At 43.8% G+C, this 25,816-nt stretch overlaps 1 protein-coding gene and 1 long non-coding RNA gene across 2 annotated transcripts in view; one reads left to right on the top strand and one right to left on the bottom strand.

Moving 5' to 3' along the window:
- Positions 1-25,816, top strand: part of LOC109306346 — a 100,455-nt gene that overhangs the window by 67,479 nt on the left and 7,160 nt on the right. The gene's annotated exons all lie outside the window — the stretch shown is intronic.
- The window catches only part of SLC10A2 (solute carrier family 10 member 2), a 16,195-nt gene continuing 8,550 nt past the window's right edge, over positions 18,172-25,816 (bottom strand). The window contains exons 4-6 of the mRNA XM_019529680.1: positions 23,576-23,751; positions 22,153-22,310; positions 18,172-20,236 (exon numbers count right to left, since the gene is read on the bottom strand). Of these exons, the coding sequence (XP_019385225.1) occupies positions 20,064-20,236; positions 22,153-22,310; positions 23,576-23,751 (507 nt within the window). The 3' untranslated portion in view covers positions 18,172-20,063. The remainder of the gene's footprint in view (positions 20,237-22,152; positions 22,311-23,575; positions 23,752-25,816) is intronic.

The raw sequence follows: 25,816 nt of genomic DNA, 5'->3' as shown, positions 1-25,816 counted from the left end.
AGAACAAAGTGTGCTAACATTAAAGGTAATGGGACTGAAATGGACCTTTTCACATTCTTTTTGGCTTACTTCAGCATTCAAGTTTTATATTGAATTTTCTACTGCCGGTTAGGTCAAAGCCTACAAAGATCTCTCCTACAGCTAGCATGATGGGAACTGCCTGTTGTCTCGCTTGAGATGCATACATATTGTTATAAGGGAAGGCTTCCTCCCAATTTGAGGACATAGTTACTGAACCAAAGCATGACTCCCTAAGCATCAATATGGGATATAACTGTGGAAGCAAGAAGACTCCAGAAAGTTTTAGAGTCCAACTTTGTTTTAGGATGGCACTAAAAATCTATGGTAAGAGGCTTTAGGACCCAAGTTCTCTTCCTTGATCGTGCACATTCAAATACAGTCTGTTCACATAAGCTAGAAAATGAATTCAAGGTTAACTGGTAAGCTATTATTATGCAACTTTGTGGCCTGCATATGCTAGTTAAGTGCTCAGAAGCCATAATGATTAGTTCACCTAAGTGCATAGACAGATAGAAAGATTAGATAGAAACAGCTGAAAGAGATTTGCCTGTGATGCAGCCACATGTCATCTAGTGACCTCACAAGGAATACCAGCTTATTCAATAATATCTCAACTGGGACTGTATTCAGAACTGATGTCAGTTGTTGTCCAGGAAGTGGGGTCTAAGGTTGTATAAATAAGTCTAAAGGTGGTAAAGTGGATCAGGGTAATTTGCACATGGTTGGTAGGATAAGAAGTATAGAGCATGAAAGGCAACTAACAAGGGAAAAGATGGTGCAAAATAAAGCATCTCACCATACTCAGTTTTTCTTTCAGACTCTTAAAGTTATCCGTGTTTTTTTTGTGTTTCACTACTAAATATGAATCCAAGGCTTCAAGAACTTCTACTGCTCTGCTGCTTAAAAAAATCTTTTTGAAATTCTTGGGAGGATTTTACTTCTTAGATCACACTTACCTAGTCCCTTTCCCTCCAAGCACAGTACAATTTCTTTTGATTTTTATGGAGAGGAAGCCTCCACCTTTTAAACATATGCCCTCCCCTTTTGCTGACAGTAGCACGTGGTTGAGCACAACAGTAAGTATCATAGTTGCTCCATTACCTTCTGCTATTATACCATGAAGCTAAAGGATGTAGTCCTGAGCAGAAATAACAACATAGATTAGTGGGTGACAACTTTTTCTAGAGGCGGGCTGGAATGATCCAACATTGGACCAGGGCAGACCAGTGCCAGGACCAAGCTGCTGCTGCTGCTGCTGCTGCTTCTTCTCTCTGCTGCTATTCTTGTCTGCTGGCTTGGCCACAGCGTGGATGAAGCATCCTGCCACTGAAACACTACTACAGCCCCCCAGTGTCATAACACCACCAAAGCACCTCATTTCCATGGGCCAGATTGGCGGGAGGTAGCTGACCTCTGATATAGACTGTCCGTTATTATGGAGTCAGTCAAAAGCAATTGAAAGTAAAATAAGTGATAACTTGATTCCTTTAAAATATTACAATACAAACTACTTTGCAGAGGGCACATCTACAGTAAACTATGACACATATCGTGTAGGAGTTTATTGCTCTCAGGCACCGTGTTAATGTGTGCCTAGGACCACAGCACATTGAGCCGGGTCAGAGAAGACCTGGTTGGCAGGTGGGTCTGGGGTTTATCTTGGCAGCCCGGGGCTATTCTGACCTGGCTCCATGCACTGCAGAGGGGCTGGTTGGGGTGCTCCAGTGTGGGGCCAGCCAGCAGGCAGCCTCTGCACTGAAGCACCCTCATGCACCAGCCAGCTCTGTCAGTGTCTACACATGTGTTGCTGCACACTAAAGAATGCAGCCATTAGGTCTGTGTGAAGCTTTGATAACTGATTCAATGTAGAAGACATCTGGCCTGATTCAGTGGCTGAATCTCTGAATCTGAATTAAATCTGGAGATGCATTAAAAGGTCTGAATCGAATTGGAAGCCTCCAAATTGATTTGGAGAGATTTGGCCATAGACTAAACAAGCAGCAGTACTCAACCATGCTGGACACAGCTGTCTCCAGCGGGTAAGTCTGATGTGGTGGGTGGAGGGAAGGGGTGTGGGAGGGCAGATTAACACCCCCCACAGTGAGGGAGGGATTGGGGATGGGGTTGGGACAAGCTGCCCAGCTGGGGCAGGGGGGCACAGGACTTGGGGAGGGGGAATCCCGCCACTGGGCACTGCCAGTCTGGGAGGGCATGGGATGGGCATGTACCCTCAGATCTTCATGGGGTGGGCTGGGCCAAGCTGTGCTCCAGGAAGCTAGCCCTAGCCTCCCACTTCAGGGCTGTGCTCTGCAGGGAGGGTGGAGCCAGGGCTGCACTGTGGGTAGTTAGCCCCAGCCTCAGGCTAGCTGCAGCCTGGAGTGCAGCCCTGGCTCTGCCTGCCCTACAGAGCATAGTGGAGCAGGGGCAATGTGGGGGTTGCAGCCACCCTAAAATTCCCCATCACCCCTGTCACTGACCTCTCCCCAATCCTGGTGCACGTGCCTGCTGCCATGCCTTGCTGCTGCTTGCCCAGCTGGGCCACGGCAGGGCAAAGCTACAGCTTGTCTGGGAGGTGCGGGGAGGCTGTACCAGCTTCCACTGCTGCATGCTCCTTGTCTGAGGCAGTGCAGTGGCACCATCCCACAGCTCCCCACCCCAGCTGGGCAAGTGGCAGGAGGGCATAACTCCCATTCCCAGTGCCTTCTGCCTGGAGCAAGTCGCACTTGCATCATGCTCCCCATCCCTGCCCTAGCTAGGGAAGCAGCAGCAGGGCATAGCCCCAATCCCAGCACTGCCACACCTGCATGCTGCACCCCCCCGCCTCAGCTGAACAAGTGGTGTCAGGGCATAGCCCCCACTCCCAGCGCTGCTGTGCCCACATCCTGTGCTTCCCCACCCCGGCTGGACAAGTGGTGGCAGGGCAAAGCCCCAGCTCCCAGCACCTTCCACTGCCTGCCCAGGGTGCAGCCCAGCCTATCCCACCCCATGTAGATCCAGGGGCACACGCCCGCTCCCATGCCCTCTGAGACTGGAGGTGTGCAGCAGTGAACAGTGGTGGAAGCCCCACTCCCTGAGTCCCGTGCCCCTCCCCACCTTGACTGGGAAGCTTGTCCCAGACCCAATCCCTCCCTCATTGTGAGAGCATTGATCTTTCCCCCCACATGCCCCTTCCCTCCACCTACCACAACTGACTTACTAGCTAGAGGCAGCTGTGTTCAGCATAGTTGAGGACTGTTGCCTTTTAAGTCTATGGCTGAATCTCCAAATCAGCGCTGAAACTTTGGATCTGAATCTGCTGAAATGAATTAGGATAGTGATTTGAATCACTAAATTGAATCACTGTCCCTTGGAATTGGCCAAATCCAAATCAGAATCAAATACTTGCCACCTTGCACAGGCCTAGCAGCCATATGACGGTACTTGTGGTTATAAGCATTAACCTATGATGGAGTTAATTAGTTTCCTGCAGCCTAATAGGGCTGCATGTATAGATACTGAGATTTTGCTGCAAAGCTAATTAGGTAGCCCGCATAGATGCACCCAGAAAATACATTATGTAGGGCCCAGTCCTGAAACCTTTACCTTGTGCAAGTAGCTCTTACTTATATGAACCGTTTCACCGGCTTTACAAACACTGTTTGCATGAGTTTGCCCTGTTTTCATTAAGAAATGATTTCAAGACTGATTACTTATTCATTACTTGTTAATATAAGCTTTTTTTTTTTATAATTGATCTGGCAATTTTTTTTTTTTTACGTATTTGCTACTTTGGCATCCAGACAATGGTGGAAGAAATCATTACTATTAAGATCATTATATGAAAAGAAATAAATTGCCAAAAAAGGTGGCAAATACTGCACCGCAGTGGGTGGTCTCGGCAGATTTTCTAACTCTATTTAAATGTGCTTCTTATCCTTCCCCAGAAATATTGTTCCTAGGGATAATATTCAAACACATCAGAAGTAATTTAGAAATGCATATCTAATAGGCCAATATTAGTTTGAACAGTTTGCTCAGTTTGGCTCTCATTGGAGGGGCTCTCATATGTCTGGGGGGGGTAATGCAACTAATAAAGAAAGATCCTTCAGTAGAATCGGATGCTATTTTGTCCCTTTTTCCTAAATATTGTTACTCCCTTTGTTAATTACCAGAGATAATTGTGCTTACAGAAATGCTTGTTCTTTCCTAACTCATCATGAATGGGGTGTGCCCCTAGTGGCTGTGGGGGGCACAGCTGTGCTGGCAGTGGCCGGAGCCTGGCAGTGGTGGCAGGAGCCTAGCAGTGGTAAGTGGCACTGTCAGCAGTGGGGGGGAGGGTGGGGATTGGGGAGTACCAACCACCACCCTTAGGTGCCGTTGGCAGTGTTGGTGGCAGTCGGTGATCGTGGACCGCCCACAATTGGCAGTGCCTTTTTGCAGGGGGTGCACTGCCACACTCAGGGGGTACATGTGCACCTGCATGCACCCCCTACACGTTGCCCCTGTAACTCATTATCTCTCTTCATTAGATCATCCATAGAAGCTACTAAATCTGTGACATTATGGCAATTTCTGTGCTAAAACACTGGCATTCAAAATACAGGGTTGTGTCAAGTAGGATTTTGCTATAAAACAACTGGTGAAGGAAAATTGACCTGTGGAGAAAGTTTTACACAATTCAAATAGCTGAAATTGCCTAAGGAATAAGTAAACACAGAGTTTGGGCAAAATAAATTACAGATATTCGTTTTTCCCCAAGTTTGTCCAAGTGTGAAATTCCCTCTTTAAAACAGAATACTTGCTCTACTTTCAAAGTACTAGGACTTATAAGAAAGTTTAGAATGTTTCAATTCTGTATTTTACAAGTGTGGCAAGACTGGCTAGTGCCTGTTTGCTAGTGGTGGAGAATGAAGCAAATTGAAGGGATTTGAGAAATAATCTCTGTGCCTTTATAGGATCTGCCTTTATAATATTTTTTGGCACAGAGATGGATATAGCAAATCCCGCAAGTATGTAGTGTTCTGCCATTTGGCTGCTTGAACAAATGGGCATAAAAAATTGTGGGCTTAAAACAGAAATATTTTAATTCCGTGATTTTAAATCTGAAGTACATGCAGGTGTTTTTCACAAGGCTTACCAGTCATTGACAAGGTCTGGATGTTACCCTGATCCTGCTTTTAATGAAGCCAGTTGAAATATTATCCACTGGTACTTTCCTTATGGATAAAAGTCTAGCCCCCTCCGCAACTGTAAGGGTTTAAAAAAAACCACTTCTTTTTCTGCTGCCTGAGGGTGGGAGGAGGCTGTGATGAGGCCAAGCAAAATAACTCTTGTTTTACTGAGTGCCGTAAATCAGTGCTCTGTGGTATATTTGTCTATAGCAACTAAGAAGGCCAAGGCAGAGAGAAGAGTTGTCCGCTAGGTCAGTAGTAGTTTGAATGATGTACTCACTTTGGTTCTAGGATTCTCAGTGAGATGACATGGCACCTACTGAGAAAGGAGTCTTTCACAGAATCAGATGCAGTCTAACAACAGCATTACAGGCAGAATAAGAGTGGCCTGTATCTGTGTTTAGAGCTAAGTGTTAAATAAATGAAAATCTAATTTTCAATACTGCCTTTGTAATATTCATCTTTCGATGTATAATTCCTAGTTACTAAAGAACAAGCTGAGAAGGAATCATTTGCAGATATTGGCCTCTCTGTAGTCTGTGGTCTCTTTGTTTCAAAGTATTGTTTGTCAGAGTCCAGTGAAAGTCTCTGGCCTAGGAACTGTGAGTAAAAAAAATAAAAATGATTGTGATTAGTCTCTGCGTGCCAATGATGCTTTATTGCAAGTGTTGGGGTTATTACTTTTCACTGTAAATATTCCACATATTCCTACTAATTTTGGTCTGGGACATGCTGTTAAAATATATTTAGGACAAACTATATAGTTTATTTTGGAGGCATGGTAAACTTAATCCAGTATATTTGTAATTACATCATATAAACTATAACTAATATTTCATGACATAGTAAGTAAAAACCAGTGGTATTCAATAACTTGAGTAAATACATCACTATTGCATCTAGGAACATAACATTAGTTCAGTTCATAGCATACTACATAAAACTGTTTGAGGTAGATGGAAAAAAGATTCCTTCCCTGAACTCTGTGCTGAGTCCAGTCAAAGAAGATTCAAATTGTATCTTGAACTGCAGGTCAGAAAATCAAGTTTTTTGCTTTAAAACTACCAAGAAAATTTGCCTGAAATAAATGTTCAATTAAGGAAAATTAGTAAAAAGTTTCCACATTCAGCAGGGTATGGCTTGGAGTAGTTTCCTTATGATTTGTTACAGTTTACTCAATATCTACTGCCTATTTGACCATTCAAAGTGCATATCTTTTATCTGAACTTATTTCTCTTATCTGCACAGCTTATCTGATAAGAAAAAAACCTATTTTTAGCTTTTGACTTGTACAGAGAAGGTTCTTGAGTAGTAGTATATGGCACACCCTATTTGATTTTGAACAGGATCTGTAACATTACATTTCAATGCTTGACGGGAAATCCCAAAATAGTTATGTGCCAAATCTCTTTTTGGACTTTCAATGTCCAGAGGAAATTTTCTAGTAGAAATATTACTTGACAGGAAAATGACAGGTTTTTATTTTTATGAAGATTCTGATCCTGCAGGTCTTTGGGAGTTTTTCCCACAGAAGGGCTACAGAATGAAGCAATCATAAGTTCAGCCTCTTTAAATGTGGACTTCCTATCTTTTGTGCTAATCCGGTTCTCCATCTTATTTCAGATACTTCTCATGATAGATTAAAAGATGGGCATGCCTGGTCTGTATATCTCCTTATGACAGGCCCCGGTACTATTACTCTAATAGCTGTCCATTTTCTTCTTTCTGCCCTTAATTATTTTTGTTTTTTTCATCACTTATCCTTTCTGTCTGTCTGTCTTTCCTTCTTTCTTCTTCTTTTGTCCTTTCTTACTCTAGTGGCACCTCTTGGTCATACGGCATTGGTCGGGAAGCTGTGCAGGCTCTGATGCCAGGCTGCATATGATCACTTGGTTGACCTGAGTACTCTTTATGGCCTTCATTCCTATGGTGTTTGAGTGCCTCCCAATCTTTCATGTATTTATCCATCCACCAACCATGTGAAGGCTCTGTTCATATGTCTATTTTACAGAAGGGAAAGTGAAGTCTAGAAAGATTAAGGGCTACATCTAACAAAGAACTTAAAGTTAGCTGCTCTGGTGTTTAATGTTTAGGCACCTCGTCCTGAAATCCAAAAGGGATTTATGTGAGCTAGTCACATTTTAACTTAGAATTTTTTGTCCCTTTTCTAATGCATGACTCAGAAAAGGCTTGCCTAAATGTTTATTGGTATGTGAAATTCTTCGCGTTTCAGGACAGAGCTATATTTTCTAGCGTGTAGGAGACAACAAACATACATGTTTGAAAACACAGCTATTGCGCTTGTTCTTCATCTTGCTGTTTTGAGTGACATGGTTAGTTAACATCTTAACCTTGCCTGAAACCACTGGAAGTTACAGAGTAATGTCCTATAGGCTTACCTGGAAGTGAATTCTGGTACCTAGGGCTACCTCAACCAGAGGTTTACTTACACGTCTACTGCCTAGGAAAATACAGCGAACCACCAACTAATGAGCTGGATTACGGTTACACCCTTTCTGCTGATCCTGGCCTACTGCACAGCCAAGAGTGAAAAATTCATTAAGAGAGAAGAGAAAACAAAAAGTAGCCTGGTTCTGCAGTTCAGTGAGGAAGGTGTTCTGCTGGGAAGGACTGAACCCCATTTTATTAAAGAATCTGATGGCAAGAGCTCTCACACAAGTTATGAAATACCCAGGTTCAGTACTTTTCTATGGCTGAGGAGATTCAAACCTTCTCCCACCTGCCTGGAGCATGCCCTAAACACCAGGCTGTACCACCAGGCTGTGGCTGTAGTGGTTGTGCATATACTATATTCTGCTGAGACTGTCTTCACTCAGAAAATTCAAGGTTCATTGGACCAGAGAGAGAAAAAGAGACATGACTGTAGCCTGGTAGTTAATAATTTGGCTGGCAGCACAGAGACCTAGCCTTCACTTTCTCCTACAAAAAACGTTTTTATATTTTTACTTTAAACAGTCACTAAATAAACTGAATAAACAGTCCCTGTAACAGAAACTGGAGCTCAAGGGTTCCTGCTCCCTAGGGTTATAACCCTTGGGTTGGTTATGTGCACTCTCCCTCCCTCTTGCCCTGTCCTCAACAATAGCACAGCTTCCAAAAGAGGTTTAGAGAGTGCTACCTGTGACCCAACATAGTCAATCACCTAGTGGGCTAAGGTTCACTTTAAGGAGCTGGACACATGGATTTAAATCCTCATAAGCAGAGGAAGAAATTGAACCATGACTTTCTACATCTTGGGCAAATGTTCTAGCCACCAGTTCAGTGGTGCTTAATCTTTTGACCCTGTGGTCCAGAGGAGTGAGGCAGGGCCAGTGTATGGGCTGGATCAAGCCCTGCTAGCCAGGACCAGACCCTGCTCTGCCCCATCCCTGTCCTGAGCACCAGAAGGAGACTCTGGGGCCTAGTACCACTCACTCCTACCCCTGCGCACTGGGATTGGTCTCCAGGGGCTTCGTGCTGCCCTTCTTGTCCCAACATGCTACAGTTGGGTCTCTAGGGCCCAGTACCACTCCTTCTCACCTAGATTCATACCCTGGGGTCTGGAACAACTCCCTCCCACCCCAGTGGGAGATCTCTGGTGCCTCCCTCTTCACATCCCCCACACAAGGGTTGGGCCCTGGGGCCTGGCACCACCTCTGCCTGGCCCTTCATGCTGGGATTGGGCACCCAATCCAGTGCGTAGCATAAAGGGTTCCCATGAATCCAGAAATTTGGTGATGGTGGAGTGGTGCCACTGCTCCCCCGTCCCCAAATTTTCAGACTCACGGGGAGCCCTGTGGACCAGATAACATGGAGCTGTGGGCAGGGGGGTTGAGCACCCCTACACTAGATTATCTGTAGAGCTAGAGAATAGCACTTATGTCATCACCTGCTGGCTTTTAAAAGAAAAAGGAAGCTTCCACTACAGTTTCTGCAGAGCTAGATGCTGGAGGCAGGATAGAAGTGCTTTGGCAAAATCTATTAGATTAAATTTATGAATCTATCTATTAGTTTTTGAATCCCAGTTGGGCTTAGGCATGTAGTAGTCCCTGAGCTGTTCAGTCATGAGAAGGCTGAGGCATTTTTTGGTATGTCCAGAAATAGATATCTACCTGTCTGGGTAACTTTAGGGCAAGGGTGGGCAAAATGGTAGATCTGGCCAGAGACTGGACTTCATTTCCCAGCAGCCCCAACTCATGTTCTGTGGCCCTGTGCTATCGTGGACCTATGCTCTCATGACCATGTGCTCCCAGAGTCTCCATGGAGACTAGCCAGGAGCTGGGGCTGCTGGGAAACAGAATCCACCACGGGTCTGATTTAGCTCATGGGCTGGACTTTGCCCATCTCTGCTTTAGGGTCAAACACTTAAGTGTCTCTCGAGTAAGGTATTAGCTGAATTGGGTTTCCAGGTTCACACTTTTGAAATTAGGTGCCTAAATCCCATGTAAATTGCATTTTTACTGCACACTCAGACTTACACTACACTCTCACTGGTCCTGGGAGTGTGCCATGTAGCACAGTCACTGAGCAGAGTTAAATAGTAGGGCTGTGTGAAATGTCACCATTGTGTTTCACCTTGAGTTTTGAGGTTTTGACGGAACAGTGTTCCATTTTGAATGTCATTTAGATTTGAATCAGCTGTTCCGTTTTGCTTCGTTGAAAGAGTGAGGCTGTTTTGACACTGTTTCTATATTTTGCTAGATTGGGCTGGTGAAAGGAAGTCAGCGCACCTGGGCTGACTCCCCACCCCCAGTCCAATTGAGCGCTGGGGAGGGAAACTGAGTCTGGGCTCAGTTCCCTTCCCCTGCGCTGTTATTGGCTTCCCACAGCCCAGCAGCAGGAGGTGGGGAGAGCCAGGGCTGCACTCCTGGCCGCTGCTGCGAGCGCAGCCCTGGTTCTCCCCTGTCTCTCACCACCTCACTGCTGGCTCCTTTGAAACTCAAAATGTTTTGAAACTTTCGAAACATTTCGACTAGCCTCATTTTGTTTTGAGGCTGTTTCAAAGCCCTTCATTTCAATTTGGTTTCACTGTTTCAAGCTCAAAATGAGTTGAAACAGTGTCAGATTGAAACAGCTGGTGAAATTTCACACAGCCCTACTAAATAGTCTGCCTCCAGCACCACGCAGACATAACTACATCATTTACAGTTAAGGAGGCAATGTAAAGTATGCCATGATGTGTTTACAGGCAACACTGCTGGGCATAGTAAATTTGCACTCAGACATAGCTTGACTCCTCTTTTTTTTTAAATCTAGCCAAGTAATCAGTCTCACTTCTGATCCCTAACATTTCTTTCCAGAACAGGGTAGTAACTCCCCTCCCTTCCCTATAAAGTCAAGAAGCCATTTCCTTTGGTCTGAATAGAATAGAAATGGTTGTATAACCCCGTATACATTTGAAGTACTTTCCCACTTTATTGAGAAGCATGTCTGGAGGCAGTATATTAGCTCTGGAACGAACTAGGACCTTTATTGCTACTTCAATGCAGTTATTAAAAAAACCTGATGCAACGCTACTAGTCCTCAAAATACAGAAAAAGTTTTCCCCCTCACTGATCCCTTTCATTCCCTGCTATATCCATTAACTTGTTTAGCAATAAAAAACTGACAAAACCCTCACATTACCAGCTGTACCAGTTAAAACCTCTGTTTAAACCAAACAATATGTCAAAGGTACCAGTTCTTGGGAAGATCATGTTTTATTTCCCTGTACAAACTGAGAATCTATTCTAGCCAAATAGAAAATGTTTGAATTGCTGTGAAGTGTTAACTTAACCATTGAATTTCATTTATGATTAACAGCATGAGTCAGGGATGATTGAAGTCTACAAGGAAACAGCAAGATAAAATGCAAAGGCCTGGTCCTGAATTCTTTGTACACATTAAAGCCAGTGGGAGTTTTGAGTGTTTAAGAAATATATGATTGGGTAATAAAATATTTCCCTTAGTCCCCGCCCCTGGAGACTTCAGCAGCAGCCACCATCAGGAACTGGATCTGGGCACTGAGCCACAAAGTAGCTTCCCCCACCCTCTGCACTTTCTCCCCCATGGCAGTGTCACTCAGAACAAGTCCCCAGATTGTAAAGAGCTGTATAGATATTTTCTAGAGCTGAGTGAGTAAGGTGTAATAAATATCTCCAGTACTGCAATCCTTTAAATGTGGTAGGTGTTTTAGAGAAAGCTAGGAATATAGTTCCATATCCCAAAATGAAAGCTGAAAGGGTCATTAACAAGTGGGATAAAGATTGCAAATGGGTAATACTTAAACTAATTACAGGAGAAGAGGACATGTGGTCCGGAATTATAATATAAAAATGAACATTGGGTTTTCTGTAACTTCATGATTCACCATATCTGATAGAATTAAATTGCAGCTATAAACTCTGAAGCTATGCAAGATTTGTGTGGGATGGTAACACTAAACATAAAATAAATGACGTTTCTTCTGGTCAGGAACAATGGTCTATATAAGGTGGTGTGTCTTTGAAAGAATAAATTGTCCTTGCTTTTCATGTTCTTAGAAAAAGCCTCAGGGCCAAATTCTGCTCACATTTCATTTAGAGTTGAATGAGCAAATAAGAAACAGAATTTGTCTGTTAGATACCATAACAAGACAGTAATATACACTAAAATAAGTAACAAGCAGGGGACACAGTATACAGGATCAGATCAACTCCTCCATTACAGCCAATGAACCATTTTTCCAGCTGCCAAACACCAGAAATTTTATGAGCCTATTAGTATTTACTGTTTTCCACTAAGCCTCAGTTGCTTTATTCCTGTGAAAGCAAATATAGAATCATAGAATCATAGAACCGTAGAAAGTTATGGTTGGAAGGGACTGCAGGAGGTGATCTAGTCCCCCATAAGAACTAGGCCTGTGATTGGGAAACTTTTTTAGCCATCATCAGAGGCATAACTAGCAATTTTGGTAGCTTGGGGGGATGAGAGGGCAGAAGAGTCTGAGTTAGGGTGCTGCAAGATGTTGCTGGTACTCTCTCTAAACTGGTGTATCACTAACTCCTCCCCCCTCCCCCCCCACACTCTGAATCAAGGCCTATTTGCATAGTGGCCCATGAATCCACACAAGCTCTAGATAACTTCTTTGAAGACTGCACTGTGAAGGTTTCCTTAAAGGGAAGGTGCTCCTGGAACAAACAATTACTTACTGTTTTCAGGACCAAATAGTTCTGGGTGCCTTTTGCAGGCACTTTTATAGCTTAAATTGAAAATGCTTGTGGAATGAAGAAAGAAGAGTTCCATAGCTTGGAGCAGGTTCAAGGTTAAAGTGCAATAACTTTTTTCAAGAACTTCTCTCAGGACTTAAGTGGAAAGATGCTCATCCCTCATCCCTTCTTGTCACAGAATCATAGAAAATTAGGGTTGGAAGGGACCTCAGGAGGTCATTGTGGTCAGGTACACTAATCAGTGCCCAGAGAGGCGGCCCTCTCTAGCTCTCCTGATGTGGACCTTTGCTGTTAATAAAGAAGAAAGGGGAGGACTCAGTGTTGTAATATAGATTCCCCTCTTTCAAGAGCTACTCAAGGCACAGTGGGTTGATGGTTTGGAGCTCCACCTCCCCTACACCCCATCCACACACCAACTGTAGTGTTGTCAAGCATACACTTATCACCCAAGCCAAGCCACTGGGTTTCTTCAAAACAATCAGCATTTACGTTCTTGATTGTGAAGTCTATTCTTTGTCTCTTATGTGATAGAGGACTATCAGAAAACAGTCTGACCAAAGTAATCAAGAATATATAAATAATAATATAGACTCTGGAAGGAAGTGTCAGAGCCCTTGTTTCCTGGATCTACCCCAAGAGGCTTCTGGTAGGATCTCCAGTATTCTTAGCAGGAAGGGTCTGAATCAGGGTTCAAGGGTGTACAACTCCTCCCTGTCCTCTGTAATCACCAAGCCAGTTTCCCAAAAAGAATATGAAGTAATGCTGGGGTCTCTGCACCCTTGACCAAGTTACCAAACACAAAATCAAGGCAACTCCTCCAGGTACTCACTAAATAAATAAAAACTTGAATACAGTCTGCCAGCACAGTCCTTAGTAGAGCTGAGTCCCTGCAGGCTGCTATACTCAGCTTCTTCTAGGGATTCTCCACTCATGTAGGAGGGTAACACAGCTGATGGGGAACAACAGAACAAACCCATTAGCTGCTTCCTTCCTCAGGGTACTTTAGGAGGTACTTATTCCCTCCCCTGTACAGGGCTCAGCCTTCCAGTTTTCTTCCCTATACCAGGCTCTGTTTCTTGGTGTGGGCTCCTGGCTCTGGGTCCTGTGTCCTAGTCTAGCTTCCCTGTACTGCACTCATCTGCCCAGGTTTTTGGTATACTGAGCTTGGTGTCCCAGCTCTTTCCTGCACCAGGCTTGGTTCCCTGGCTCTCCTCCTTGGCCATGCATGGCTGCTTCTCTCTTTAAGCTCCTGGCATGGTGCAGTTCCCTGATGTCATCCGCTGTGCACCTGTGGAGCCAGAAAGAGCACGAGCTTACAAATTGGTGTTGTGGCATCACTGTGCAGTACTCTGCTGCAGCTCATAGCATTCCTGCAGGTAAGTCTGACAGGCAATCAGCCCATTCCATAGTTAGTGGGTTCTGCTGAACTGTGGCTAACAGTCACACTTTCAGCCCCAGAATCTGGTGTCTCATCACCAGTTATCTAGTCCAACCCCCAGCTCAAAGCAGGACCATCCCTAACTAGATCATCCCAGTCAAAGCTTTGTTTAGCCACATCTTAAAAACTTCCAGGGATGGAGATTCCACCACCTCTCTGGGTAATCTGTTCCAATGTTTTAGTACCCTACTAGTGAGAAAATTCTTCCAAATATCTAACTGTGGCAGGACACCTCGGTGCCTGCCACTTTAAGAGCCTTAAGCAGGCTGTAGAGTAGCCAGCAGATGTGGTGCAGCCTAATGAGGTGGTCACATGACTGCAAGGAGGCTCTTGGATTGGAGGATGGGGCTGAGCAGCCTGAGTATAAACACAGGCCCTCAGAGCTAAACTGGCAGTTGTTGCAGGGAGGATTCTGATGTCATTTTGTTACAATGTATTTACTTTGGCTGTATGAGTGTTTGAGTGATGTGGCTGATCTGGTGAGAAGATTGAGGACCGTTACAAGTAGTTAAGGCCTGTGCTTTTGAAGCTAATGGGTGCAGATTCTAGTCTTGGGTCCTCTGTGTGTTTGGTTGTATGGTTTTATATGCTTTTTGAGTTGGTTCCCTTTATTTCAGTTTGTAATGATAGGCAGCACTATAGAGACCGCCAAAATAATACCATCAAATATCAATTAGAGCAATGGCTTTTCTGCTGTTGTAACCTGATTGGGCTAAAACCACAAACTCACTTCATATAACCCACAAAATAGGGTTTAGATATTAATAACATTCAGTTCTTGCCATTGTAGTCTGACAGACAGAATGCTTCCTATGACAGTATCTTCTCTGTAATAGCTAGTTCCCTCTAGTTTTGGTCAATTAAAAAAAAAAAGCTGATCTACTTATGAAGTCAATTTGAGATTCAGTTTTGGTTTCTCAAATATAAGATGTCATCATGTTTAAAGGAAAGCTATTAGATATTTTGCCCAGAATATGCTTTATCCATTATTCAGAAAAAGAAATGAATGCACAAAATGGTTTGTACACCAAGAATTAACATTGCATTTCTCAATGCCTATCTAATAACTTTCCTTATAAGAAAATTGCATATGGCTTTTTACTATAGGATTTAATCTCTGTTTGCTTTTTTAAATTATTTCAAGTGAATTCTGTGCCAGTAATGACTATTGAATAAAAATGAATTGAAAATAAAGATTTGTGAATATTTATTCAGCATTCACTTGGTAAACTAAAGTACCTCATTAAGTGCCAGTTCTAGTGTGCTGAGTAAATAATAAGTGGTTTAAACTTTGCCTCCTGTGTACTTTCAAAACAGTTCTGTAAGTTGATAACCTCTCTGATGAAATGACAATATATCATTTTCCTCTGTCCTAATTAATATTTTCTTATGACACTTTATTCATTTTTAAAATATTTGTGTTTGTTGGCTATATTTTTTTATCCTCAGGTCTCAGTGATCTGTATCCCTTCTATCCAATTACATGACAGTTCTCAACTTGCAGCATAACTTGATTGCAAATTTCTTTTGAAAAGATAACCATATGCTGTGGGTGGAATTGATTACAAGTGATAATTGTGTACATTAGTAAGTGACGAATTGCTAACATCAAAGCCGACATGGCTGCTAGGAAAGCAAACAAGCAAATCAAAGTTCAGAATAGACGACGATAAGTCTCCTACACTATATTACTGCATGTAAACCTCTGCCATTCTCATCTGAGCATGAGAGCAAGGTAACTTCGGGTCTAAAATCAGTGATGTAATCAGGTTAAGGTGGAGGGAAAGTTAATCCACATTTAGCTATGAAGTAATTTCATACAAACTAACTGGGTGAAATGAATCTATCCTTGGCTATATAAATCAGTAAACACTTAAAGGAATGATTGAGTGTATATATGCGACTTTAAGTATCCTGTCATACTGCTGTGCTTACCTCCCACACTTCTTGGCTAGGGACAGAAGTTATACGTATACTGGCTTAAGTGATTAGTAACTGGTTTAAACCTGTAACAGACCAAAAGTTTAGTGCACACAAACCATTTCAAAATGGCTAAAACTGGTGTAAGATAAACCTGGTTGAATGTAGTATCAGACTTAACTGACTGAGGTCAAACAAGTTTATGAAATTTGTATCCCAGACCCCTTCCTGGTTTAAGTTAAATCAGAGTCTTCCAGCATGCTCTGCAGCCCTGGGCTGGTCTGCTCCTGAAAGCAGGGCTGGCCCCACCCCTCTGCTCTTTGGCTGGAGCAGGGATGGGAGTGTGGCCTGACGCTGACCCGGCATGACCCCCTGAGGTGAAGGGGGCACAGAAGGGCTTTATTCCTCCTTCCCCTCTGCCCGGCCTTCCCGGGGGACCCCAGCCTCTTCCAGTGCTGCCTGGCCCTTCCACCATGGCCTGGCCCCTCCCAGCTCCAAGTCTCCTGGCTGCACAAACCATGGCACAGACAAGCAGCTGCCTGAGCAGCAGAGGGATCTGTTTGGGGCAGAACCCCAGGGCACAGAGTCGCCCTTGTGTCCCAACAAGCAGCTCCCAGCTTCTGTCCTGGGGAGCCAGCAAGCACCAGGTCGACAGATGGGTAATTCCTGAATGACCCCCTGAGAGATAGGAGAGGGGATCAGGGAGCAGTAATGAGGTGTTGTCCAGGTTGGCTCAGGCCACATGAATGGCCAGCGGGGCAGACTTCAGCTGAGGTCCCTGTGCCAGTGGGAGAGAGGGGAGATGTGGGATTTAATCCCCTTCCCTCTCCCATTTCACCCGAGGCTGCTGCATGGTGGGCTCTGGCCACTCCCCACACTGCATAAGCGGTGAGCAGGGGGGAAAGCAGGCCAGATCTGGGCTGAGGACCCTGTGCCCTACTGGGGAGTCAGTGGGGTTTCATTCTCCTCCCTGTTCCTGCTTTGCTTGAGGCTGCTTCCCTGGGCTGGCTCTGGCCATGCCTCCTGCCATGTGAGCAGCTAGCAGGAAGAAAAGCTGGGCAGACCCAGGCTGGGTTTCTGTGCTGGTGGGAGAGAGGGGAGACAGGGGAGTGTCATTCCCTTCCCTTCCCTGCTTTGCCTGAGGCACTTCCCAGGCCAGTGTCTGGCCATGCAATCCCCTCAAGGACAAACCTGGCAGGGGCTGCTTACCCTTTCCCCCTCCAGGCGCATCCTGGGTGGGGTCCCTGTAGGCCAGGGTGGGGGTTTAAACCCAGGGCTTGGCCATGCCCCAGCCCCTGGTCCACTTCCCTCCAGCCTTGTGGCTGCTGCCGAAGGGAAAGGAGGACTTGCTCTAGTGCCCCCGGGCTTCTAGCCTGAGCTGTTGCAGACATGTAGCTGCATTTCCAGAATCAAAAGAGAATGCCTATTCACTTGCAAATTGGTTCAAACTATGAAGGGTAGATTTACCTGGAAAGATTGAATCAATTCAGGCTTTGGCTTTTTGAACATCTATACTTATCCCTTTAGTGGGAAGGGATATTGGGTAGCGCCCATCTGACAACCATCTTTTCAGTGCAGCATCACAAAACCAATGTTGGACCAGGGAATTGGACTCATAACAACTTAGTCCTTGCTTTACTTCACATGCTTTTAAAGATTCATGTCTAGTTATAATTTTGTAAGACAATAATAATTAACACAGAGATCACAGGATACTAAGAACATTCAATTTTAAGGCTCTTTTTTAGCTCGTCATGTTTTCAGTTTGACGAAGTCACCATGCTCCAGAGGATCTTTATGTCAATTTGAGGCTTTGCCCTGTAGTTTTCAATGAACTGGTAACTGCTAAAACTAGCCAGGGAAATATATTGCACTTTTTATGACTTTATGACTCCTTTGAGGCAAAAACATAGCCAGGAACAAATATTGCCTTGCATGTTTCTGACCCGTAATGCAGAGCAGCCTCAGCTTTCAGTGCAGCTGAGAGCAACTTCAAGGTTGAGGCTCTAAAACCCCACCAAGGTCTGTTCAACCAATGTGGCTTGTCAGAAAGCAATGGTATTCCATCTGTACTCCATTTCCCCGACACGACCCTCGTGCTGGAGTGGGTGACAGGAGAAAGTATCAAGCAATTCATTGTGAACGGGAGATTTTCCTGTAGTAAGTTAATTGCTAGGGAGCCAGTAGCACTGTCTCTCTGCTGTTCTCTGCTGGAATAGCCCAGTCAAACTGAAGGATACAGAGAATGTGGCCCAAAGCCCCTAAAATCCAATTCTGCTCTGAAAAGTGACTCTATAGAACATAACCTCGTCATCTGTTGTTGTTATTGTCTGCTCATTGTTTTCACACCAAAATAAATTGAGCTGGGTTCTTTCCATCTCAGATGATTCCAGTGACCAAAATTACAAATATGCTTTCAGTTTATTTATTTCAAACTATTTACACGTTTATTTTAAATACACACATACATGCTTTCAGGAGATACAAGCTTTGTACTTTACTATAGTTCCAAAATCCATTTAAAGCTCACATAGAAAACTCTCATTTTGAAAGCTCAGTGTTGTTTTAGCTTTAGCATATCAGAACGGAATACTAAATGATCAAAACCCAAATTCTTTCTTCCACATTTTGAACAAACATATAGTCAGCTCCCTGAGGCTAATGGAAAAATCTCTGTTGACCTAATGGGAGCAGGATAAGGCCCACAGATATTTTCTTGCAGGCACTGGAATCAAAAGCTTATCCTCTTCTTGCTGACTTTGCCTTTTTACACTTATGGTCTGTGGTTTACCTCTCCTTTCAGTATTAGAGGTAGAAACGCATGGGTGGTGTTACAGACCAGATCCTGCTAACTGCTGAACACTTGCACAGGGTTCTGAGTGCTCTTAACTCTGATACCAGTACTATTTCAGACTTCAAAAGACTTTAAGACTCTTTCATACACATCTGGTATATCAAGTAATTCACCCTTTGTTTGGTATTGGGCACGATTTTGCTGTGGTAGAAATTTCCCAGTTAAACTGTGTTTGTAAAATGCATAATTTGGATAGACATTCTAAAGTAAAAAAGGTATCCCATTAACTCAGCATCTAGAAATGTTCACTTGTATTGGACAAACCTGAAAGAGATTGATAGTTTCCATGTGTTGATATTTGGCCTACTTGTGAAGTCTGTATTCAGCCAAGCTTTTATAGACTTTCCTTGTATAAACACCACAGGATCATGTGTATTGTGTATTTGGAGTTCACAGTCATGCAGTATAAAGTTATTGTGCAAAGCAATTTTACTTGGAATTGTGTACCCATGTAGCTATGGGCAGATTTTCATTACGTGGTTTTCAGTTTGCAGGGGCAAATAATTATGGGTTCCCTTTTTTATCCAAAATTATTTCTTGCCATATTTTGTCTAATTTATATCTTTACATGGCTGATTACAACAGCACATCTGGCACCCTTATAACTAAATTGCCTGAACAGACGGCATACAATGGTTACTGAAATTCAAGTGGGCACAAAAATGGCGACCCAGAGTATTTTTATACTTTTTAATGTAATAGCTCTTGAATAAATTAACACTTTTGTTGCTTACCCCTCTTTCCAAGGGGTGGCTTGAAATCATATGAGATTATGCAAATACTGAAAATACGTCTATTAGACTCTCGTACAAAACAATGGGCAGGAAACCCACTGTAAGCTCCACATAAGTGGAGGAACACTGGGAAACCAATGGGATTGACTTGCTCTGCAGATCTCTAGTCCTGGCTATACCTATTCTACTGATAAATAACACAACTCTCATATTGAAAACAAAAAATAACACTCCTTATTAATAGCACTCAATTGTTATAACACAATAGTTTTTAGGCTGCACATACTGACCTGAAGGAAACATTGCTTAGTTCTTTGTTTTTTGTTCTATGTGTTTTCCTTTTCTGTGCTGTTTTATGTTCACAATAAGACCCTGGTCCTATGTTACATCTACCACATGGACCCCTGCACCTATTCAAGCCACTTGGAAGGACTTCTCATTGATTCAGGGATATTACTGGCAGATCTATTTGCAGAATCAGGGCTTAAGTCAGTAATGAAAATGCCTTTTCTCAGCAATAGCAGCTTTACTTTTTAGCCTTGTCATACTAGCCCATTATGAAACATTAAATATTTTAGCAAATGAATTTGATCCTGGAGGCAAAAACTTCATTCCGAATCAAAGGCCAAACCATAGAGACCTTTCACAAATCAATCATTTCAAGTCTTCTATACAATGCCAAATAGGAAGTCTTCTTGGGATAAATATTTCCCTGTCAGCAATGATTCATAAGCAAAAGTTTTGAGTAAACCATATATTTTATACATTTTCTCTGGTGTCCACAGAAACATGATTATCTGTCTGTTTTTCATTTGATGTAAATCCGCCATTCATGTTGGTATATAATGACTCAGATTTTGTTTCTGTTTCATCTTCTTCTGCAGTGAAGTCTGTTTTCTTTGTGCCTTGACATCTTTTGTGTGCTTGGTAGGCTACGAATCAATACATATTTTGAATTAAATGCACAAATCATAATGAGAAGCTGGGGAAGCTACTGTAGTAAGATGTTGCTGTAAGGCATTTATCTTCCTAATACTACTATTAAGGCACTTCTAGCTATTGTTCTCTAAACAAAGTCTATGTTACACAAAGCCTTTAACCATAACTTATCATGGAAAAAGTTTGTTTTAGAAATAAAAAACTTTCTACTGGGTTTTGTTTAGGGTTGATTTTTATCTTGGCTGTTTGATCAAGTGGTGTATTAGGTGACTGGATGGTTGTCATATTTAGAAGGTTGCATTAGAATGGGGAAGGCTCCATGCCAGTGGTTCTCAGTTGTAACTGAGCTGTGCTTAGGACAGGCATGGAAACAGTGGGGCAAGAATGGTTGATGCCACAATTGCGTTCCTGGGATTATTGGCTGAGGCTGTGTTGCAGGTTTGATGCCAGACCCTGTGGCAGTGCTGTGTGTGGCAAGCCAGAGGTTTACTACCAAATCTCATGGTCTTGCCTTTTGCTGAGAACAGCTAGGAGATTTGCAGTGTGCACACTGCCAGGAGGGTGTTGGTAGCTCCAGAGAGTCTACTCTGAGGGTGACACACAGCTCTGAAGGAAGTTTTCTCCTGGCTGGAGGTTAATTACAGCGAAAAATTCTTTGTGGCAAAGGAGAAAGAAAATTGTAAATGAGAGAAAACACATCCATCATGCTAGCATCAGGCAGATGGAGACATTTGGGCCTCCTGTTTCTAGGGCATTTAATTGCATTCCTAACTAATCTATATGTCATATCCTTTCTGTGTACACCTTAGGATGCCAGTAGGACTGGAGGACACACATTAACAGTTTAGTAGAACTGGACAGTAGTTGCAAGTGGTGGGTTGGTGGGGGTAAATGTGGGGCTAAAGTGGCTTTACTGGTCTGCCTTCCCAGCCCTGGGCTGCTCTGAGGAGTGGAGAGACAGATGGTATAATCCTGGCAGTTGTGTTGGTTGGTCTGGAGTATAGTCACTTTTCTAGGTGCCTTACAGGCTACATCCTGCATCTCTGTAGTATTACATGCTGTGCCCCAACTGCAGACATAACTTTACCACCCAGCATTGGACATGTGAAGAGTTACTGAAGAGGCACTCTTACAGCTATCTTTCAATGTGTCCATGTCAGGAGACTCTTCCTTGCCTGGAACTGAGACTTTTGGAACTGCTTTATGTTGCTCTGGCCCACTTATGTGCCATGAGGGCCCAGACATGGGGTTGAGGATATCACTGTGGAAGGGTGAGCTAGGGTGTCTCTCTTTCTAGGGATTTATATGCCCTCTATTACTAAAGTGCACACATGCCTTTCATGGATTTTATGTTTACGACATTCTATTTTCACAGCTGGGAAACAGAGGCATTAAGTGGACTAAAATCACATAACAAGTTTGTGGCTGAGCCAGAAACTGAATGCAGGTCCCTTAAGGTCCCAGTCTAATTCTCCATCCCTTACAGCATCTTTCCTACCTTTAGCAGGTTGTGGGATGTAATAGCAGCTCAGAATAGCTAGATATGCTGTGTCCTGGTCACATATCCTCTGCACCCTGGTACACCTCCTCTGTGCCTTGGCTACTCCTCTGGTATGTTTTCCAGAGGATTCTTAACATTTGGTGTATTCCTGGTGGCCAGTTCCAGGTGGTTTAAAATATCTTTAGGCATCAGCTGGAACCCAGAACTGAGATTTATGTCTCTTTCTTTATGTTGTATACAAGGAGGATCTGGATTATTATTTCATTTAACCATTTCTCTTTAGTTATTAGTATTTTTAAACTGCCCACTCACATTCTCTCGACTATCCACATAAAATAAAAGTACTATTAATAATAAAGCTATCAATGTATAGTCACAGTGTTCTGAAGGGAGATGTCTGTGGCTTACCTCCTAAAAATATCAGTGCAAATAGCATCTGGAAAATACTGTAGATAAGTGGAAAAGTAAACATCTGTGCAAGCTGTTCAGGGGTGAAGGAGAGCTGCACAATCGTTGTACACAGCTGAGTGTTCTGCATGCCCGTTTCCAAAGCTACTGTACGACATCTAAGGGGAGCAATACAAGAAAAATGTCATATCCTCTGGCATCAATGTACTCTGCAGAAATACAGATATGAAAGAAACATATGGCCAAAGGTAACAGAGCAGGAAGAACACTCCAGTTCACATAATCCACAAAACATTCCACACGTCATGCACCTCAGTGAAGGGTATGCATTAGAAAGCATTGTTTGCAAGTTCACAAAGCTGTCTGCACTAATGCAAGGTTTTCTTGTACATTAATTTCTTAATTGTAATATCTTCCTCCTGATGGTGCCTCACTGACTATACAGTGAATTTGGAGTCTAATCCAATGTTCATTGAAGTAAATGGGAGTTTCTACATTAAAGTCAAGGGGTTTGGGATCAAATAATTAGTGGTACACAGGGAAGTTAACAAACTCCATAGCATGAATTATTAGACAGGGCAGGGAAAAAATTGAAAGAATGGGAGTATAGCCACATTGTAAATGAAGGGGTGAATGCAGGTCATGTAGCATGGGTAATACGCTGGATCCTGGTTTTCTCTGACAAAAAAAATCCCCAATTTTTGGATTAAAAAAAGTAACCCCAAATCCACATTTTTCTGTTATCAGAATGAAACACCACTATATATAGATATCAGGTAGGGAAGTGGCAGATATCAGGTGGGGGAGCTGCAGTGCAGACTTTTACACCACTGTGTCTATGTATAGTGGTGTTTCATTTTAATCATGGGAAAATGTGGATTTTGCATTACTTTTTTAAATCTGAAAATTGGGGATTTTTTTGTCAGAGAAAACCAGGACCCCTGGTAATAATAGGGATGCAGTAAAAGTGAAAATGTCTTTGTTGCAAAGGAGAAAAGAAATTGCCAGTTTGGGGGCGGGGAAATACATTTGGCATGAAAGTATCAGGCAGATGGAGATACTTAAGCCCTCTGCTTTGAGGGCATTTAACTGCAATCTCCACCAACTTGCAGGTCATATCCCTTCTGTGCACACATGTTGGGGAGTCAGTGTGGCCTAGGGACACATAAAGGGAAACAGAGGGACAGTTTAGTGAGACTTGAGAGAAACCAGAAGCTATAAAGAAAAAAAGTCAGAACATAAGTCATGTCTTAATGCATGTTCATAGGTGGTGTGTCGAGGAGAGAGAGATTTGGTGGAGTAGCTAAGTCTTCGGAGTTTATTATCACTGGTTAATCACTGAATAAAATCATCAGTTTTAGGGCCAGTTTTCTTTTATGACTGGAATAAGGTTACAAGCTCTGAGTTATAGAGAAATCTGTACCTGTGCCAAGATTGACCAGAAATGCGAGCCAGGAAAAAGCCTAAAGAGTAACCAGCAGCTGGAAATATGGTCCCAATGATCCACAGTTCAGGGGAAATCATCCAGGAACCCTGATACAGTATTCCTCCAACCACTGCTATGAGTATTATGAGAATTGCTCCAGCAATGGAACCAACCTGAAGGGAGAAAATAAAGGGATAAGTAGAAGAGACTGTGGTTCAATCAAATAAACTGGCCACAGTTTAAACATGCATAGAGGTATCTTTATTATATTCATTTTGAAAGATAGTATGCATAGCTCTCACAGTTCATTTTAATACTGGCACTCAAAAATTTGGTAGTGTACTAAGGGTGATGTAACAGGTTACCTTTAAACCATTATAAAGACACTTAAAATGGTAGGATTCATGCCTTAAAGTGTGTTAAACTGTGCTAAGTACTCTCTAAGTGTATTAAAGCTAGGTGAGGGTTATCTTTGAGCCGTTCTACCTAGCTTAAGCTAGGGTATTGTTAATGTGCTCTATGGAGAAAAAGCAATTGACTTGAAGTCATCTAAGATGCAGGATTCCTAGCCCCTCTCCCCCCGACAAACTTTCCACCCTCTCAAGCCATACTGCCAAGGGGGTTGTACTGGCCCCAAACCAACATCTCTACCCACCTCCAGCAGGTATGACCTCAACCTACATGGCACCACACTGTCGACTCCAAGGATCCCAGGAGACCCAAACCAGGCCCCTGGACTGGGGCTGAGCACATGGCCCTTTCCCTTTGGCCCACATCTGGGCAGCTTTCCCCAAGGCAGGAGAATTTTGTGGGGGAGGTGGCTTCCCTCCCCAACTTCTTGTGTTCCTGGGAAGGGGAATGAGGGAAAGGGCTGCCTAGAACTGACCATGGCGAGATCATGGAGCCCAGGGTGGTATGTTTCCCTAGGTTCTATGCTTAACTCCTGGGCTGTACTCCCAGAGGGGGATAGAGTCCTGGCTTCTGGCCATGCCTCTGCTCTTCCAGGCCCTCAAGTCAAGAGATGGCATTAAGCCTTAACATGCAACTCCTCTGAAGCTGCTCGAACTTTAACACTGTCTAACATTCCACAGATTGAGGATGGTCTAAAGAATAACATGTAACAGCAGCCTTAGTAAAAGACCATTTGGAGGTGTATGACTGACAGATTTGTGGGTGTCTACATTGCAAACTCACCATGTCAGGCAGCACCCTCAAACATGACATACCATATTTCACGGTGTATAAGTTGATGCGGTGTATAAGTCGACCCCATTTTTCTGATTCAAAAAGTTAGGCTTTTCACAGATCTGGTGTATAAGTTGACTTAACTTTTTGCATCAGAAATTCGGGGTTGATTTATACTGGCCCCTGCACACCCTCACTGCAAGTAGGACACCTGAGACGTGGACACATGTAAGATCAGCTTTGCTGGAGGGGGAGGGGCTGAGGCTGGGCTCGGCTGACATGGCCCAGGTTGTACTGCTTGCTGGGGCTGGGGCCGGGACCGGGGCTGGGTCTAGGCTTTGTGCTTGGTTGGCACAGCCCAGGCAGTGCTGCTCGCAGGGGCTGAGGCCAGTGTTGCCTGCATCGTGCCAGATGACCGTCAAGCCTGGCCCCAGCCTTGGGCCCTGCAAGCAGCATGAGAGACGCAGGCTTGGCAAGCTGCACTCTTCACTGCGCGCAGGCAGGGAGGGGGGAAGGCAGCCAGCTCCAGTGCATGTGGCTTCCCCCACACCCACATCCTCCCCTACACCCACACCCTGCCCACCCAAGCTCTGTGCTCCCACCACCCCTAAGTGCAGGCTCTATGCTTCTGCCAGCCTCAGCCTGACACTCTGCACTGCAGCTCCCACATCCCTGCCACTTCTCTACCTGATGCCCTGAGGGCTGGAGCAGGGGAATAAGGAGCTGCTGGATGCCGGGAAAGCTGAGTACCCTGGCAGCTGCAGCAGTGGCAGCATCAGCCCTGCCTGGAAACTGTGCACTGGCCCAGCCAGGCCCTGAATATGGTGAAAAGCTGAGGTGGAAATTTAATGGTCAATATTTGGGCTTCAAACCTTGACTTATACACTGTGAAATATGGAAGTACATGCCCTCCTGATCTTGAACCTATGCAGCTTCATTCATGTAGGCTATCTAATTAGCACTGCTGAGACAGTGGAGAGGCTATGTTAATATAGCAAACATGCCTGTACTGGCTATAGGTATGCAAAATACCTGTGTGGCTGGGATTGCTAC

Source organism: Crocodylus porosus, unplaced genomic scaffold (assembly GCF_001723895.1).
Source record: "Crocodylus porosus isolate Cpor-Errol unplaced genomic scaffold, CroPor_comp1, whole genome shotgun sequence".
In the NCBI taxonomy this organism is placed as follows: domain Eukaryota; kingdom Metazoa; phylum Chordata; order Crocodylia; family Crocodylidae; genus Crocodylus; species Crocodylus porosus.
The sequence above is the reverse complement of the archived record's forward strand: the minus strand, read 5'-3'. Positions and strand labels throughout refer to the sequence as shown.